This window comes from Biomphalaria glabrata, chromosome 1 (assembly GCF_947242115.1).
Source record: "Biomphalaria glabrata chromosome 1, xgBioGlab47.1, whole genome shotgun sequence".
Lineage (NCBI taxonomy): Eukaryota > Metazoa > Mollusca > Gastropoda > Planorbidae > Biomphalaria > Biomphalaria glabrata.
This window is the reverse complement of record NC_074711.1, coordinates 8,610,336-8,630,556: the sequence shown is the minus strand read 5'-3', so window position 1 is coordinate 8,630,556 and position 20,221 is coordinate 8,610,336. Positions and strand designations below refer to the sequence as shown.

The following is a 20,221-nucleotide window of genomic DNA, read 5'->3' as shown; positions in this document are numbered from 1 at the left end:
GGCCACTGAGACTTATTCTAATGATAATCTAAAAATAGTTGAGGAACGTAAAGGCGAATTGTCGTTGTGCTGGCCACGCGACATCCTCGTCAAATGTTGTTCACATATACATTTGACCTTTACATCACCAGCCCCATAGATCGAAAAAAACTGAAAGAGATACTTAAATTTCTTAATCATCTTAACAAACTCTATGTTCCCTAGTCATCTATTGTTTTGGGTATGGGCTTACCTGTTTCTATAAATTACATTATTATGATAGTAACACAAACAAATTACAACTTCTCGTTGATAAATGTTTGTCGTGTTGTATGACGCTTCTTTATTGTCCATGATTTCAAGCGTAGGTGTTTGATAAATTCAGTTTATTTTGATAGCTGTATAAACAAATCTCCCCGTGTTTGTAATGAGCAGGTATTGTGCACTGAAGCTGACAGGACTACAAGGACCGCCGCCATCCTTTGTTCCTTCAGTAGTGACCGCGGCGATGACGTCAGAAGTCGTCTTTGACACTTGGTCTTTTGTTCTCTTATCTTACCGCTCTATGACATGAGGATTGGTCAGTTCAGTCGGGGAGAAAAAATATAGAATGTGACGTAGACAAAGGACACTCCTATATAAAGCTTGACAGACTTCTGGTCATCCATATCACAAAGTTGCTTTGCAATACAACATATAGTGCGGAATTATTGATGTGGTTTCTGGATAACTATAATAAGTGTACTTGTTTAGTGACCAACAGACTCTGAAATTTTTAGTGAACAGCTTCTGAAATAATCTGGTAAGTAGATATTTTTTTTCCTTATAATACTTTTAAAAAACTTAAATTAATTTACTTTTGCTTTGGCATCCGCATTCCCATAATAGGGAAATTTTTTTTTAAATAAAAAAAAATAATTCTACCACCTGAACCTCTCCCTCGAGTGTCACGATATATGTTTTACTTAAAGTAAGAAATAGAAACTTATTCATTAAGTCATCCACCCACTCCCGATAGTATATGTCTTACAACAAATTTGTTACAAAGTCTGTAAGATTGTAACGGATAAGATTTAAGGCATTAGATTTATGACAAATATTTTTTTTTAAATTCAATTTTGAAAAATTATATAAATATAAATTTCTAAAAAATATGTAAGAATTCATTTCGTTTGCTACGTAAAGTAATGACTAGCACCTAGTAATTGTTTATTTTGGGATTGCTTCTATCTGAGAAATTTTATAGACAAGCCTTTAACTAAATAGTTCTTGAGTGAAGGCTACATCAGTCATTTATTGGTGCCAATAGTGTTCTAGCCATTCAGAAAAATGGAACATCTTGTTTTTATTGATGATTTCACAAAGGTGTATTTGTGTGTTACCATTAGAGATAAAAAAAATCATTCGAAAAAGGCGTAGAATTTATATAAATTATTTATGAAATTTATGTTATTATTTTTATGCAATTTTAAAGTGTTTTGATGTAGTAGAGTGTACACGTATTTTTATTATTAATTAATAAATTATTATAATAATAATTTTTTTCACAGATAATATCATGGAGAAAAGTATTTGCTCAACACCACCCAAATCTAAAGCCATGAAAAGAGAGTTTGATGCTTCAGATAAGTAAGTCACTTTTCTAATCGAAACCCAGTCTTAAAAAAGAGAAGAATATAAGCTTTGAAGCTGCAATTTCTATGTATCTATCTATCTATGTATCTATGTATGTATCTATGTATCTATGTATCTATCTATCTATCTATCTATCTATCTATCTATCTATCTATCTATCTATCTATCTATCTATCTATCTATCTATCTATCTATCTATCTATCTATCTATCTGTCTGTCTGTCTTGCTTTTCTATATTGCAACTGTCATGTTTATGTTATTCACATTCACGGAGGTTATAGTCCACATCTTCTATGTAACAGTTGGGGGGGGGGGGGCGGAAGGCGGTGCTCATTATTTAGGGCTGCTCTCCCCTAACACAAACAACTCACTCACAAGTCTTGATTTGCACTCGAGCATCTAGATCTGTGGCATATGGGTTTTAAAAGCATGTTTAGTTGAAAGAAATACTATCTTATAGAAGCACTTTATACTAGATAAAGATTTACTGCTTAAATTTAAATGTCTATATCCAATTACCGCCTTTAGATGTGTAGTATGTATAACTATTTATTATAACCCTTTGTACTATTATATCAATGTCTATTTAAATTTTAATACATTTATGCGCTTTGTTTCTCCTCCAGTGAAAAGAGATATCAGGATAACTTAAAGATTGTGAAGCAGAGTCTAGTCTCAGCCATTGAAAGTAGAGATCACGTAGCCTTCGCCAAAATCATTGAGACACAGATCCACGTGACAACGTGCAGTGGCAGAAAGATTATTCAGAAGGTTTTCATGAAAGCTTGTCATGCAGGCGACATAAACATCGTCCGATTTCTGCTCCGTAAAGGAGCTGACGTCAACGAGGCGTCCAGCGATGACATCACGCCTCTCATGGCTGCTGTTCTGTCTAACTCTTTCGATACTGTTGAATTCTTACTTGAATGTAGGGCTACAGTCAAAACTCAAATAAAACCTACACAAGACAGTGTACTACATATGGCACTGAAGAGAGGATTTCGCCATAGCAATGTCTTAGGCTCAGAAAAATGGGACCCTAAATTTTTTATTGACACCAAAATAATCAAACTTTTAATTGACAACGGAGCTTTAGTTAACCAGAAATGTGCAGATGGTTACCTGCCCTTGTCACTTGCTGCCTCTTCCAACAGGGATGCAGTCATCACTCACCTCATTAAGAAAGGCGCTGATGTCAACGGCGTGGACAGTAAGTATGGGATGACTCCCTTGATGTACGCAGCTATTGCAGGCAATGTCTACATCGTGAGACAGCTGCTGAAGTATAACGCAGATTTGGACATTACAGACAAATGGGACTATACGGCTGTCATGTTGGCTGCTCAGTTCAAAAAGTATTTAGTTGTCTTAGCATTAATTGAAGAGGGCGCTGATGTCAACAAAGTCAGTGGGTTTGATGGGAAGAGCGCCTTAATTTTGGCTACAGAGTGTAATTGTTGTGACACAATTAATATTCTACTGGAAATCGGCGCAGACGTGAACTACAGAAAGCCTATCCACAAGCGTGGCACGACTGCATTGATGATAGCCGCCAAAAATGGTTTCAAAGAAGCTGTGGAGAGTTTATTATATTACAATGCAGATGTTGACCTGAGAGACGAGGATGGAAAGACAGCTGTGTGTTTGTGTTCAGATGATGAGATTGTTGAAATGATAAACATGTCACAATAGATAATTTGATGTTGTATATATTGTTAGTATTATATTGTTTTTTTTTACATGTATAACAAACACTAACAGACACATGATGGTACAAACATATTCTAAGATGCATTATAACACAATTTCCTATGTTTTATTTCTATGTCATTGTTTTTTGTATTTTTGCTAATGTATTAATGAATAAAATAATTTTGAGAAACTTAATAATTTCTTTTTTTTTTTTTGCAAGCTTTTATCTTTTTTTTTTCTTTCCACATTGAACTATTAATGCAACGCATACAATTTATTGAAGTTCCCCTTTCAGATCGTTTGGTCTATAGGGCAGATGATGTAAAGGCCATTTGATTTAGAGAATTAGATAAAATTTATAGCCGGTACTTATTACCTGGGTCAGGCTTGATGTGGAGGGAAAGCTCACGAGATTGAAGTGATCAAAATTTCAAGACCTTTTCCAATTTTTATAGTCTGCATTATAAGTATTGTTTTTGTACAACATAGGAATTGTTTGAGCCATCTTTTTAACAGTTTTAAAACATAGAGGCAGGTATTCTAAAAGTAGATCAATGCATTTCTAAAAACCAAAAACATTTTTAAAGAAATATGGACAATAATTTAATGACCAACTTGCAGCCTATTTTTTTTAAGTTGCTACACAATTCTAAGTCGTTAAACACAACGAGAATGCAAAAAAAAAAATAAAATAAAAGTAAAACAAAATATATATATATATAAAATAATATTAAAAAAGTGGTTTTATGGTTACAAAAAATTTTGTTGTTATTTGCGAGTAAAGTGTCGTCATCGACATTTTCATCTTAATCTCAAATTAGTCTTCAAAGATTGCCTATTACCATTAACCCTCCCTCATTACACACTTTGTACAAAAAAAAATAAATTATAATGATATTTTGTAGACTTTTCTTTTCTACTTTTGACAAAGCTTATATATACTCACTCCGACTATCTGTCGATTACACATTTTTTTCAAGTTACAGATTCCACATGTCATTTTCGGTTCAAGTTGAAACTTTGAACAATTGTTCATTGTCCCTAACAGAAGACGAATAAAAAACATAAAGCTAATTAAGTAATTAACTAGTAGTAATTTAATAATAAGTTTTCTTTGATATTAAATAGGGAAATAACTATTTAATTAACGATACATATTGGCTGCAAATATGCAGATTTGTTTTTAAAGAAATAATTTTGCTAAAAAAAAGTAAATTTGTATCGAACGTTTTAGGATGGTCGAAACCGGCAACGAAGTTTTTTTGTACAAATTTTATCTATAATTTAAAAAATCTAATGATACTATAGCTCAGACTTAAATTTTAATTTAAATTTAAAATTCAACTTAACAAAACAGTAATTTTGATGGAATAGATATAGAAATTAGATACTATAAAACTTGCAAAATTAAATGAAAACTGCCAGCATATTTTATAACACAGTCCATTAGTAAAAACCTTGAAAGAAGCTACAATGCTAACTGTTAGCAGTCACACACACACAAACACTCAACTAGAACTCTCAATGTAAGTGTGTAAAATGCGAAAGTCATGTTGTGCAAATTAAGAGGTAAATCCATAAAGTGCAAGAATATTATGATTTTGGTGTACAGAATATGAATAATAATGTAATTTATAGAGCACTGTTAACAAACAAAACGCAGGCACAAGGCGCTGTGATAACATAACAAACATAAACACGAGAGTTAAAATGACAAACTAATCTAAAAAAGTTTGAAACAGAAAGGTCTTACATTTTTTTTTAATGTAGTTTCGTATGTTGTCTGTCTGAGATCAATGGGGAGTGAGTTCCAAACCTCTGCTCAGTGCACTGCCAAAAAACTTACTAGTCCATTGAGCGCAATGTTATCTGGAGGACATACGGACTAGTCAGCTGGTTGAGATACAAGGGCATTAGCAGAATAAGGAACTAGAAATAAAATAAATATTTTAATAAAATCCTATAGATTAGTGGTTCACTCACAAGAGTGTAGAGTTATTTAGCCCTGTGACACTTGTGACACAAAGTACATTTTTATTTATTTCCTAACAGTAATTCTACATTTCTACTTTCTTTGTTTTTTTTTCTCCCAAATCTTTTCCGATCTTTCTCTTTTAAAATTCTGGCGTTTTAACTAGGTTTCATAACGTTTTCAACATATGTCTTTAATTGCGGAGCGCATGAGGCACCCTGACCACACTTCCCTGTAATGGAGGCTGTCCAAGCCTGAGCAATCAATTATAGCACAGTGCAGGACAATACACTGTCTTGTTGGCTTATATTTTTCACGGCTTTGGACAAATTTCGACTACGGTGACTGCGAGGAAAAAGAGGAATCCGTGCCTCAAATTCTGTTTGATTGCCCCAGACTTGCTGATCTCCGTCTGGACAGGTCTGGGAAGCCAAAAATTATCTATTTGTATGGTGACATGTATGCACTACACAAAACAGCAACAACTTATATCACCACATTAATCAAGTATATTTTTTTCCTTTGTTCGATGCCATACTAAATAAGTAACTATCAATATTAAATTAAGTAACTTTTTTTTTACATTGAATCTTGAGTTGTCTAGTAGAAGAAATAATTGTGCACAATTTCAACTTATGCGAGATGGGGTGTGGGAGGTATAGCTTGAACAAACTTTTTTAGCACACATACAGACAGACACTGTGAGACTGCACGCTTTTTTTTTTACCTAATTGTGGGAGGGAAAGGGGACTGACAAAATCATTTGAAATACTGAAAGTCGCCATTTAGATAAAAAAAAGGTTACAAAGACTGTGGAAACACAAACTCAAAATCGGTTCTAGGAAGATTAAAAGACAGGTTTCAATATTTTCAGAAAGAATATCAGAATGAAATTCTTTAAAGGCAAATGACAAATAAGAATGGAGAAAAAAAAAGGATGACAGATCTTGTGTGGTGCCCCGAATGTCCAGAAGACAAAAGGATAGGTGAAAGTGAAGTAGAAGTTAGATGTAAACCTGGCCTTACATATGTCATATAATAATTATCTAATTAATCTAATTGTTCTGTAATGGTTCAATCTCTTATTTAAAGCCTCAAGTAATACATATCCCATATTAATAGTGAATAGTTGTAAAATGGGTGTATTTTTTATGAAAAAAACTACTTGCATTGTTTATTTTTAAAAAAAAAAAAATTTTTTGCTTTCAGAAAAGAAATATTTAGCCTTTGCATTAGAGCTTTGAATGGTCTAAATATCATGATGTCGGATCTTTTCTAGTTAATGAGATCTAAACGGGATGGACGGACGGACAGACCACACACACACACAAAAAGCGTCGACTCCCCTTTCGGGGGTCTCCAAAAATCATTGGTCGATACTATTTTTTTTTACCAAACTGTGGGAGGGCAGGGGGACTGACAAAATCATTTGAAATACTGAATGTCGCCATTTAAATAAGAAAAAGAGTTTGAAAAAAAAAATGAAAATTACTTTTCAAAGGAAGAACGTTAAAATATTAATCTTTATTTTAGGAATAATACGTAGAAATCCTTAAGTTAGTCTTTATCAGCTTGACGTAGTTGAGATACAAATGTATTTTCTTATTAGTTAAATTTGTAATTGTAAACTTTATTGATTCCATTGGTATAATAAAATAAAACGTAAGCTATCAAAGACACCAAAGACTTATAACCTTCAAATTTTGTAATGGTGATAATTTATTTTGGCCAGTAATATCATTTTTAAAATGTACATTAGAAATTTTAATTTAAAATATTTGGTTATGTAAAGGAAAAAAAAACCTATGTACTTGACACGGTGGGTGCGTGGCTTCCATGATTTCGTTTCTTTGTTTTCGTATTTGTTTGATAAACCCACTCTATTTTAATAGCTGAACAAACAAATGTCTACTTGATGAGCCCATTGTTGTGTACCATGACATGGTAGAAATATTGTTTTTATGTCACAACTTTTAATGTCCGCGGTTCGAGACTTCTGCGTTTGATCAATGCGGTTTATTTAGATAACTACATAAACAAATCTACCCATTTTTTTTTTGGGGGGGGGGCAGGTATTGCGAGTTTGAGGGGAAAGGATTTCAATGACCGCCGCCAATCTTTTGTTCTTCGAGTTGTGACCGCGGCGATGACGTTGAATCGGTCACTTAGGCTTTTGTTGTCTTATTTTACCGCTCTATGACATGAGGATTGGTCAGTTTGGTCAGGGTGATTTAATTCAGGGTGTGACGTAGACAAAGGGCTCTTCAATATAAAACGAGACAGACTTCTGGACTTTCACATCGTCAGTTTTCCTTGCGCTTGTAATGTTCAGTTGCCGTAATTTATTGTTAATTTAGACGTTTTCTTGATTGGTGATAATTAGGATTTTCCTTATTAAATAAATAAACTTGTAAGTAGAATAATATTTTTTTTTGTTAAACAGCTTTGTATTTTTATTTAAGTGACAAAAATATATCTAAATATCATTAAAATATTTCTATCTTCTACTTATTGTCCAATAGTCACGATATACACTTTTTTTTATGTAAGATAAACAACTTAATGAGCATTTTTTTCCATTCACTCCTACAAGTCTTTGTTCAGATCTTATATTTACAATGTTCATTAGACTGTAGAGAGTAGGCCTATCACTATCAGTCATGGCTCTTGTCACTGGCTTTAAATGGTGTAGGACTTAAAGGGGGAAAATCTTTAGATTAGGCCTGTCGTACGATTGATAGAACTTTAATGAAGACAACTATTGTGATTGAGCTGCATCCTACGCATGTTGTATAACAAAATGTTTGTATAATGATCTAACTAAAAGTTGATAGTGTACACAAAATAAGAACAGGGGCCTAACATAAAATTGGGCCCCACGATTCGTAAATTCGGACCTAGATTTATAAACTTACATTATAAGTCTGTTTTATTTTCTTAAATTTTAGTTTTAATAATGTATTTATAAAATGATAAAAAATTTACACCAATTAAATGAATAGTTCTAATTTTTTCGTTCATTAGAAAGTAAAAAAATATGTCTGTTTTGTTGCTGTAATTTTATCAAATCGTTTTTTTTAAGTTCTAGTTTGAGCCTTAGGGATCTACAAAATATCAAAATAAATTAGGCATAGACTTAAAAATAAATTATCACACAGTATATATAGAAATGTAAAACACACACACACACACAAAACAACTACATATATATTAAATATTTAGAAAAAAAAGTCTTTTATGTAGTATTGTAGTGTACAATTATTTATCTTTGGCAGATAATATCATGGAGAAAAGTGATTGCTCAACACCGTCCAAGTCCAAAGCCATGAAAAGAGAGTTGGATGCTTCAGACAAGTAAGTTTGGTTTCTTATGAAAGTTCAGTCTTAAAATGGGAAAACATAAAAATAATGTGTAACATTGTCTATTGATACAAATATCCAATTTCAATAATGGGATTAGAGACCAAGCATCATTTGTTTTCGCTCTCTCTAAGGCTCTTTTATCTATATCAAATAATTCTTTATTAGAAACTTTACCAATAAATATGTCAGACATGTCAACATTTTTCTAATTATATTTTATAAAACTTATTACTTTTGTTAAAGCCTAAATTGAGTTAGCTACAAAAAAACTACTTTTCATGTTGGTGCAACGCACCGTTTTTTTTAAAGTCAAACGAATTAAAAAAAACACTAATTTTTGTTTTAATTAACAAATCTCTAAAAATATGTGTTTTCTTCTATTGTGTTAGTTTAGTCATGTATGCTCAAAACTTTTTTAGAAACATTAGCTATACTCATCATAAGCTATACTCATAAAAAGCTGAAATAGTATATCTACCAAACGTCTATATATCTAAACAACGTTGGCACATTATCTTACAAAGAGCTCAATAAAAAACAATGATTTAATCTCAACTTTTATAATTATAAAATTTAAAATAAATATTAACACTAAAATTTTATAACATTATATCAAAACCTGTTAAATTTAATTTTAAAATTAAATTTTTCTTTCCAGTGAAAAAAAATATCGTAAGAACGCAAAGAGTGTGCAGAAAAGTCTATTCTCAGCCATTGAAAGTAGAGATCATGTGGCCTTCGCCAAAATCATTTATACTCAGATTCACGTGATAACTTGCAGTTGCAGAAAAATTATCCAGAAGGTTTTCATGAAAGCTTGTGAGGCAGGTGACATAAACATCGTCCGATTTCTGCTCCGTAAAGGAGCTGACGTCAATGAGTCCAGAAAGGGCATGACGCCTCTCATGGCTGCAGTCCTGTCTAACTCTTACGACACGGTTGAATTCTTGCTCGAATGTAGAGCTAAGGTCAAAACTCAAACAAAACCAAAAAAAGACAGCGTACTGAATATGGCGCTAAAGAGAGGATTTTACGATAGCAACAATATAGGTTCAGAAAAATGGGACCCTAGCTTCTTCATTGACACCAAAATAATCAAACTTTTAATTGACAATGGAGCGTCAGTGAACCAGAAATGTAAAGACGGTTACCCTCCCTTGTCACTCGCTGCCTCTTCCAACAGGGATGCAGTCATCACTCACCTCATTAAGAAAGGCGCTGATGTCAACGGCGTGGACAGTAGGTATGGGATGACTGCCTTGATGCACGCAGCTATTGCAGGCAATGTCTACATTGTAAGACAGCTTCTGAAATATAACGCAACGATTGACATTCTGGACTATGGGGACTATTCGGCTCTCATGTTGGCTGCCCAGTTGAAAAAGCCTTTAGTTGTCTCAGCCTTGATTCAAGAAGGCGCTGATGTAAATATGGTTAGTGGCTTTGACGGGAAGAGCGCCCTAATTTTGGCTACAGAATCTAATTGTTGCGACACAATTAATATTCTACTTGAAAATGGCGCAGACGTAAACTTCAGCAAACCTTTCAACAAGCGCGGCACAACCGCCTTGATGATAGCGGCCCATAATGGTTTTAAAGATGCCGTGGACACTTTACTCTACTACAATGCAGATATTGATTTGAGAGACGAAGATGGACATACAGCGGTGTGTTTAAGTTTAAATACTGAGATTGTTGAAATGATGAATATGTCTCTCGTAAAAAAATGTTGTAGGTGTTGTTGTGAAAAAATGTATAGTGAGTGACGTGTATAAGTAAGCACTGGTTAAATTAACAGCCAGATAATGGCATACACGTTTTATTTTGATGCATTTTAAACTAATTAAAAATTAATTCATTTCTGTTTGTAAAATTGTAAATACTTATTATTTTAATAAAATATTTGTTTGCAAATTTAAATTTTTTAAAATTTATTTAAAATCTTGAGCTAATAATGCTAATTCCTCTTGGGTATTAAATTACCTGATTGGCTCGGGTGGGGACTGAGCGGGACCATTTTGTGACGATCTTCAGGTCATCAAACTTGGTATTGCTTTAGGACCTCATCTACTTTCAAATGAAGCTATTGTAGACACAAAGTTTTTTTTCTATCAAACGTATATATTTCCCAAGATCGAAGAAAGGTAACCCAATCATTAATTTAATAAATGATTACCACTTACTCTAATCACATAAGTTGCTTTTAAATTAATAAACATAAAAAAAAAATAAACAGAAATGAAAAGTAAAATTAAAGTACAAAGTAGAAGAACTAAAAGAAAATAATGACAAGGTCCAATAAAAAAGAAAGTTGGAGTTTAAAAAAAGTGTACACTTAACCTGTGTGTAGTTTCCCACACTAAAGTCCAACTCGGAAGTTAATCATATAAAATTTCAAACTAGCATAGCTCACCACACACACGGACACACACTTTAATAGGGAAAAAAGACGAATCTGTGTAGACTTCTGTTGTATTATAATTAAATACAAGAGATTGGGACTCTAAATTATAGCTATTTACCAAAATTATTAATTATATCTTTTATTATCAGAATTTTGTTTTTAATTAAGCCAATGGGGGTGGTATATTGAAATAAAGATAAGTGTTTGAAAAACACATTTAGTTGAACAATTATTTTAGAAACTTAGTTTAATGTAGTGAATTTTTCCCCCTATAATATCTGGAGACACATTTTATATCATTTACTTTATAAATACTACACACTTTAAGTAGTGGTACCACAAATTATTTCACGTTGTGAGAAGCTATGAAAAATGAGGGTCACAGAAAAAAACAAGGTTACAAAAGACAGTTTGTGTGGAAACACAAACTTAAAATCGGCCCCCGAAGTGGTCCACCCAGGCAGGCTTCAATATTTTCAGAAAGAACATCCGAATGAAATTATATCAAAGACAAATGAGGGATAACAATGGAGAAAGAAAGTTAACAGATCTTGTGTCGGGCCCCAACGGTCCAGCAGATCAAGGGATAGGTGAATGTGAATGTAAAGTTAGATGTGAACCTGGCCTAACTAGTTCTCCTTACAGACCTTGTGGTCTATAGGGCAGATGATGTTCATCTGTTTTTGTGTCCTACGGTTAACGATGGTGTCATGTAGCCAGTACAACGATCAACCGCCTTTACTTTTCCCCAACTAATGTCAGGTACCCATTAGAGCTGGATGGACTCAGAGGAGCACAAGGATTCCAAAGTCGAAAATCCCAGTCTTCACCAGGATTGGAACCCGGGACCCCCGGTTCGGAAGCCAAGCGCTTTACCTCTCAGCCACCGCACCTCCCCTGGCATAACTGATCTAATTATGATCGGATAATACAATCTCTCTCTTAATCGAAAATGACATTTACAAGATTGCTATTCGTTTTAAATTAGGTCTAACTTATAATGCATACTAATTAGCTTTTTATCTTTAAAAAACTGCTTGCATAACTGATTTTAAAAATTAGATTTTTCGCTTTCAGAAAAAAAAAGTAGCCGTTGCATCATATCTTTGAATGGTCTAAAATATAGTGATGTCGGATTTTCAATATCTTTTCTAGTTTACGAGATCTAAACGGGACGGACAAACAGACGCACAGATGGACAGACATTTCACACAAAACTAATAGCATCTTTTCCCCTTTCGGGGGCCGCTAAAAATCAAAATACCATCTATTCGAAAATATGTTTAACAGTAATCTTTCTATATGGCGTATTTGACATAGTTTTTGTTTTAAATTATTTTTTGTTTCATTTTCTTAGTCTTTTTTTTTTATTTAGCTTTCATTATATTTCTGCTTCATTTTCTAATATCGCTTTATTAGTATGAAGTGTGGTCGAGAGGCCAAGTGCGCTTGAACTATGCTTGAGGTTCGACACCCGACTCGGGCAGAGATGTGTTTACTGAGCGCCTAAAGGCAGCACGGAAAACCAACTCCTAGATACCCCCTCCACCCACTGGTCCACAAATGAGATTGAAAGTAGCGTATATAAAAGCTATAATAATACAACTCTGAAGGAACATCCGAAACATGTTAGACATTTTACAAACAAAAAACAAACAAGCTATGAGAAATTTTAAAATATCTTCAAATAACCATTTTTAGTCTGTTTTATAGAACATTATTTAGATTTTTATTATCGATTGAAACTCTTTTAAATATGAGCTTAATGAATTGTGTTTGGTTTTTAAATTTTGAGAGGACGACCCAGTCAATGGCGTAGGAAGGAAATTGGGGAAGCGGGGATGTGGGGGGCGGGAGGCGGGGGGCTCTGCCTCTTTAAGGGCCATACATTTGACATTCAATATCATGACATACGATAATGTGCTTTATAAATGTATAATTCTAATGTGTGGAATACATGCAACATGGCCAGTATTTTACAAAAAAAAAAAAATGAATAGCAACATAACATGGCATTAAAAAAAAAATTAATGTTGAAAAATTTCGGACCGACTCCTCATATGGGGTCCCCTCCAATGAGGGCCAGGGTAGATTTTCAAATTCAGACCGCCACCCCACCTAACTACGCCTTGGGGCCCATTCATGCATGGTGGGGTGTCTCGATTTGGAAGAAGACGCTAAGCAGCTGGGACGTAGGGACAGTTGGAGAGACACGCCCAGAACCGACACGCCTGAAGGAAGCTTGTTGGTGGCAATGGCGTAGCTAGGGAGGGGGGAGGAGGAGGAGAATTTGAAAATCTTCCCAGGCCCCCACTTTAACATTAAAATTAAATTTTACGCAAAATGCAGGGGCCCCAAAAGATGTTAAGCCCCTAGGGCCCCCAAACGATGGAAAATTCCCAGCTAAGCCCCTTTTAAATAGATTAGAATCGTAACGTCATAACGTTAAAAAAAACAACTAATAGATAAAGCAACTATGAAAGCGGACTAAACTTAAAATATAACAAATTGCGGTATACCTAAGCAGAGGAGTCTGACAACTAACACAACACATTTAAAGCCCTGATACTAACCATATTTATAGAAGCTTCTATGAAATGTCAGAATGCTGTACTGCTTTGGACCTGCCCATTATAACCATTGACATTTTGTTTTCAGTTGACAATGAATTTAGTCTTTGTTTAACAAATCTAGACTGTGCCAGAGCTACACTAATGTCAAGTAGTTAAAAGTTTTCAATAATAATAATAATTATTATTTACACAACGGGAGGGGGGGTGGCGTGGTGGCCTAATGGTAATGCCCTTGAATTCCGAACTGAGTGGTCGAGGACAGTGCTGAATTTACCTATTACCAACATAAGCTGTAGCAAAGCCCCCCCACACACACACACACACGCACAACACTTGTCTGGTGGCCTCCCAAATATTGTTTGAAGAAACAAAAAGCAAAGGAATAAATTTATGATGATTACAAATCTCAACTTAGCTTAGGGTCTTATCAACTCTAAATCGTGTCCTGATGATCTGATCCCAGGTTTAAATCTCAGTGAAGGGTCCACCCAACTCTAATGGGTACCCGAGATTGGTTGAAGAAAGTAACGTGGTTTGATTTGCAGTTCGTTAATAAAAAAAAATAATTCTCTAAGGAACTTTATATAAAAGAAATTTCTACAAATCAAATAAGAACATAAAACTAAAATGTTATTCAACTTTGGTTAGACCAATAATAGAATTGTATGTATGTATCCTATGTTTGAGACCCGACAACTACCCCCCCCCCCCCAACAAAAAAAAAAACATCAAGAAACTGAAAGAGACACAAAATAGAGCAGCGAGATTCATAACAAACGAATATTAAATGTAGCTAGAGTAACACCTTTAGTAAAAACACTAAATTTAGAAAACCTTCAGGAGAGAAGACTGAAAAGTAAAGAAGCAATATATATAAAACACTAAACCATAATCTTCAAATACAAAAACAAAATCTAATAAAATACTCTGAAAGACACAAAGATAAAGGCACACTCCTTGTTCCATATGCTAGAACAAATTGGTACAAATGCTCCTTCTTCCCTAGTGCTATTATGGAATAAGTTGCCTGTGTCATCCAGGAAAAAAAACAATGACTTGACAGAATTTAAGTCATTGATGTTATTCAAAGTTTTCTTCAAACGCTCAACGAAGAAAGAAATCTCCTGAAATTTCAATCAAGTCTGGAAGGTAGTGAATTGATCAACAATCATTTGATAATCAAATTCTTTCACAAACACTCTTGTAGTCATCACAGAATTAGACAATGTTATAGATTTTGCTGATCTTCCACGCCGTATGTGCACCGATTCCATGGTGTAATGGTTAGCACTCTGGACTCTGAATCCAGCGATCCGAGTTCAAATCTCGGTGGAACCTAAATCTTTTTTTTTAGTGTGGTAAAGCGGTAGGTGACCCAGGGATCAAGCATCACGAGTAGGACGTAATCATCTTTTTTGAAGTCACGTCTGTATTATATAAGGATCTCGGTTGATGGCTGGGATTTTGAAATCTTTTGTTAAGGAAAATAAAGTTCGTTGTGCTGGCTATATGACACGACGTTTAACCCTCAGCCAAAGAAACAGATAAGCTTTACTTTATCTGACTTTTAGATCCATTTGCGTAGCTATGGTGGGGGGGGGAGAATTTGAAAATCACCCTAGGCCCCCACTAGAGGGGCGCCCCCAAATGAGTACTCGAAACCTTTTTTTTTTACATTAAAATTATATATTACGCCAATGCCAATGTCAAATACATGGGCTCCTAAAGAGGCTACGCCACTGGTTGGTGACCTATTCTCCCAGAAAGGAACCACAGACAGAGATGACATTTGGACTTGTAGACTTAATGATCATCAACATTATTAACAAAAATGGAGGCAGTAGCAATGAAATTCACTTCTGTATAAAATTGGTTGTTGAGCGTGTTCAAGGTATTTTAAATATTCTAAAAATGTTTCAAATCTAAACACGTCAATGTTATTTCAAGTTCGATAAATATTTTCTAACAATTACATTGGATTTTTTAAAGATTTAGTTTTTATAAATATTTTTCTGATGTGTAAAGAATAAAAAAAATTAACTCACTCTGTCTGTCTATCTGTTTGTCTGATACAAATTTTAAAATGTTTTTTCTCCAACACACAATTTTGTTTCAAGTTGAAATTTTTGCACAATTATTTCTTTTACCTAACAAAACAAAGGTATTGAACAAAGGAAATATATTGCAATTGACTAATGTGTCGGTACAAATTAAATTAGTCCCCCTTTATACTTTGTTTAAAGAATTAAATTGTTGCTTTACAGTTTGAAACTGACAACAGGAAAAGAAACATTCTATTTTTTCATAAGCATTTAAAACTGGTAAAGTGGTTAGTGTATTGGCTTAAGGAGGCGTAAGCCCTAGAGTTTAAATTCAAATCGTACCATAATTTTGTTCTTTATAAACTACATTTAACTACATAACCGTTGCCACTTTCTCTCCCCCCCCCCCCCTCTTTACTATTCCCAACTGGTCCAAACTAATGATAGGATATAAAAACATTGAGAAAGCTAAAAGGCATGACATTGCGCTAAACAAAAACAATAGGTAAAATTATATTTAATCTCACATATTTATAATTGTTAGTCTAAATCTATAAGTATCACAAAATAATTAAATGACTGATCCAAACGTTTTGATACAATTACTCTTAATATAAGGTTTGCATTTTTTTTTCTAGTTCGACAGTCTTGTAACTTTTTATTCTTTTCGGACCCCTAAAGACGTTTAACTGTTTACTTGGTTTTGTGTTGGTTTAAATATAAAAAAAAACACAACTATGTACTTTTCACTGTGGACGTGGAATTTATGAATTTGTTTCATTGTTTTCCTACGCGTTTGATAACTCCACTCTATTTAAATAGCTGCACAAACAAATGTCAACTTTTCACTGATAAGCTTTTGTTCTGTAGTATAACGTTGTACAAGTAGTTTATTTTTATATGCCGCTCCTTCTATTGTCCAGGGTTGGAGAGTCAGTTTATTTTGATAGCTGCATAAACAAATCTTCCCGTGTATCTGAAGTGTAGGTATTGTGCACTGGACCTCACAGGACTTCAGTAACTGCGGCGATCTTTTGTTCCTCGAGTGGTGATCGCGGCGATCTTTTGTTCCCTGAGTTGTGACCGCGGCGATCTTTTGTTCCCTGAGTTGTGACCGCGGCAATGACATAAGTCGTCGCTTTTGACACTTTGTCTTTTGTTGTCTTATCTCTATAGAGCATTAGGATTGGTCAGTGTGGTCAGTGTGATTAAAAGGCGCAAAAAAATACAGGGTATGACGTAGACAACCAAAGTTGTTATATAAACGGGTGTAGACTTTAACACACTTCAATTCGTTACTCTGACTTGCAGCGCATGTTATTCGTACTGGATTGTTTTTGTGACTTTTAGTAATTAGGAAATTATTTCTCGCTTAAGAAACGATCTCCGAGTTTTAAACATCAAAATTCACACTGGTAAGTAAAATTTTAAAAATATATACATTTTTTTTTATTTTTCAATAGTTAAATTTCATGACTTTAGTTATATTGTAAAATTAATAATTAGAAGCTAGCTGGCAGATGTGTCACCTTGCTAAGTGTTGACCAAAAATAAAAGACAAATTTTTAAAAGTTTGTTGTAGTTACGGTGTTCTATCAGTAAAAGATAAATATATAGTATAATAGTTACCCCATTCAGACTTTACAATCTGTGGGGAGATAATGTAAAGGTCATCTGTTTCTGTGGCCCACGATTAACGAGGGTATCATGTGGTTAGCCTTTACATTTCTCCATCTAATGTTAGGTACTCATTCTAGCTGGGTGGACTTAGAGGCGCCCAAAGATCCCGAAATTAAAAATCCTAGTCCGCATTAATATTCGAACCTGGAACGCCAGTTCGAAATACAAGCGCATTGCCGCTCACTCACATCGCCCCCTTATAATATTATCTTATAAATTACAAACTTTCCTAAGAAAATTATTATATTATTATAATATTGAAAACTATTATCAATATTGCTAAATGTAAAACTCCCTGCTATTACTTTTAAGATGATTATTCCAAGATTAATATACTATTCAAGTTATACCAAGATGAAATTGTTTAAAAAAATTTTTTTCCTCTGCGATTATTTTTATAATCGATGTTAATGTTATTTATTCATTTTGTTTTATGTTTGCAAGTGTGTAAGAAATCTAAATTCAAATTTAATTAAAATATATTTTTATTCTTAATTTTGCAGATAATATCATGGAGAAAAGCTTAAACTCAACACTGCACAAATCTAGAGCCTTGAAAAGAGAATTTTCTGCTTCGGACAAGTAAGTTAATCATATTTTTCTCATATAATCATAAAATATAGTCAGGAAACTAATACAATAAAAGAAAAAGTTAAAGTCTAAGCGTTTTTCACACTTAATTATCCCTCTATCAATTCCAAATAATCGTCTGATTCTCTCACACTACTGTTGTTAATAAAATAACAGTAGCAATTTGATTCTTTAATTAATAGACATTTTCATATTTTAGTTGCATTTAAGTAAATAAAAAATTAAAAATATAATTTCATTGAAATTATTATTCGCAAACCTGGGGACTCGAGTTCGAATCCTGGTAAATACTAGGATTTTTTATTTCGGGATTTTTAGGGCGCCTCTGAGTGCACCCACCTTAAATGGGTACCTGACATTAGCTGCCGAAAAGTAATGGCGGTTGGTCGTTGTGCTGACCACATAAAAACCTTGTTAACTACAAACCACAGAAACAAATTACCATTACATCATCTGCCCCATTTGTCGCTAGGCCTGAAAGGGAAATCTTCTTGCTCTATGTGTTGATTCATAGTCCTCTATGAGTTGCTCCATAGTACTTTACAAGTTTTACCCATAGTCGCTTCAGTACTTATTTGATTTAAGAATATTTAAATTGACACATATGTAAATTAAATTTTTGGATCAACAATTTTGTTTCTCTGCCAAAATGTATTATATGAATAGGTTTATACATTTACTAATAAAATAAAAGTAATTAATTGAAAGACTTTATGTGTTGTTTTCTTTTCTGCAGCGACAAGTGTTTGAAGGACCAAATGAAATATACCATGGAGAATATAAATGCAGCAATTGAAAGAGGAGATCACGTGACTGTGGCCAACATTATTGGTACACAGATACGCAGGACAACATACTATGGCAAAAAGATCATGAAGCAGGCATTCATTAAGGCTTGCCTGGCAGGCGATAGCCGTATCGTGTGTCTGCTGCTACGTAATGGAGCTGACGTCAACGAGGCGTCCATTGAAGACTTCACACCACTCAAGGCTGCTGTTCTGTCTAATTCTTACCAAACTGTTGAGCTGTTGCTGGAATGTGAAGCGAGTGCCAAAACTCCCACTAAGCCTTCACAAGACAACGTGCTTCATGTGGCGCTGAAGGGAGGATTTCACCCCAGCCTTGTCATTGGCTCAGAAAGATGGGACGCCGAGTTCCTAACTGAAACAAAAATTATAAAACTTTTGATTGACCATGGGGCATCAGTTAACCAGAAATGTGCAAACGGTTACCTGCCCTTGTCACTTGCTGCCTCTTCCAACAGGGATGCTGTGATTACTCACCTTATTAAGAAAGGCGCTGATGTCAACAGCGTGGACAGTAGGTATGGGATGACTCCCCTGATGCACGCAGCTATTGCAGGCAATGTCTACATCGTAAGACAGCTTCTGAAATATAAAGCAGCCATAGACATCACAGACCAATGGGACTATACAGCTCTCATGTTGGCTGCTCAGTTCAATAAGCCTTTAGTTGTCTCAACTTTAATTCAGGAGGGCGCTGATGTCAACAAGGTCAGTGGCTTTGACGGAAAGAGCGCCCTAATTTTGGCTATAGAGTCCTACTGTTGTGACACAGTTAATATTTTGCTGGAAAACGGCGCGGACGTGAACTATAGAAAGCCAATCCACAAGAGTGGAACGACTGCATTGATGATAGCAGCTCAAAATGGTTTCATAGAAGCCGTGGAGAGTTTATTATCTTACAATGCAGATGTGGATCTGAGAGACGAGGATGGAAATACCGCTGAATGTTTGTGTTCAGATAGTGAAATACTTGAACTACTAAATATGTGATAAAATATTAGTTGATGTTTTTTTTTGTAAGCATTAAAATTATGTTTTGTTACATGTATAACTATTTACTGAATATATTTAATTCCAAATTTTAGTGTATAGTATTTTTGAAATGCATTATGATTTTTTTAATATTCTGTATGATCTAATGTAGTAATCAATAAAATATTTAATGAATTGAATGAATAATTTTCTTTTATTGTTTTCATCTATTTTTCCTTTAGCTTAAAACTAAGTTTACAAATTATTAAATTTAGAAAGCCTTCATAAGAGAAGACTAAAAAAAAAGTAGCGATTATTTATAAAACACTGAATTATAATCTTTAAATGCAAAAAGCAGAATAAATAATACTATCGGAACGAGGAAAATCAATGGACCACATTCACCAATCGTAAATAAACACATTTAGCCACGTCATAATATTGATAAAACCATGAAAAATACGGATCACGTTACAGCCTTAATGGATTACATAATTTGCATAGACGATAT

At 34.1% G+C, this 20,221-nt stretch overlaps 1 protein-coding gene and 1 non-coding gene across 2 annotated transcripts; both read left to right on the top strand.

Annotated features, from left to right (window-relative positions):
* The first annotated feature begins 1,537 nt into the window (after positions 1–1,537).
* Positions 1,538–19,728, top strand: LOC129924287 (ankyrin repeat domain-containing protein 50-like). Its single transcript, XM_056018533.1, has 6 exons — positions 1,538–1,608; positions 2,242–3,257; positions 8,555–8,633; positions 9,301–10,373; positions 17,845–17,923; positions 18,669–19,728. The coding sequence occupies exons 1-6, from the start codon at positions 1,538–1,540 to the stop codon at positions 19,726–19,728; spliced, it is 3,378 nt and encodes a 1,125-aa protein (XP_055874508.1).
* Positions 14,886–14,957, top strand: Trnaq-cug (transfer RNA glutamine (anticodon CUG)). The gene has a single exon. It is a non-coding gene; the product is annotated as a tRNA-Gln (tRNA).
* Positions 19,729–20,221: the final 493 nt, after the last annotated feature.

Coding starts and splice junctions, on each gene's coding strand:
- LOC129924287 (XM_056018533.1), top strand. CDS start 1,538: ATGGAGAAAAGTATTTGCTCAACACCACCCAAATCTAAAGCCATGAAA. Junction 8,634..9,300: donor GAGTTGGATGCTTCAGACAA/GTAAGTTTGGTT, acceptor TTTTCTTTCCAG/TGAAAAAAAATATCGTAAGA. Junction 17,924..18,668: donor GAATTTTCTGCTTCGGACAA/GTAAGTTAATCA, acceptor TCTTTTCTGCAG/CGACAAGTGTTTGAAGGACC.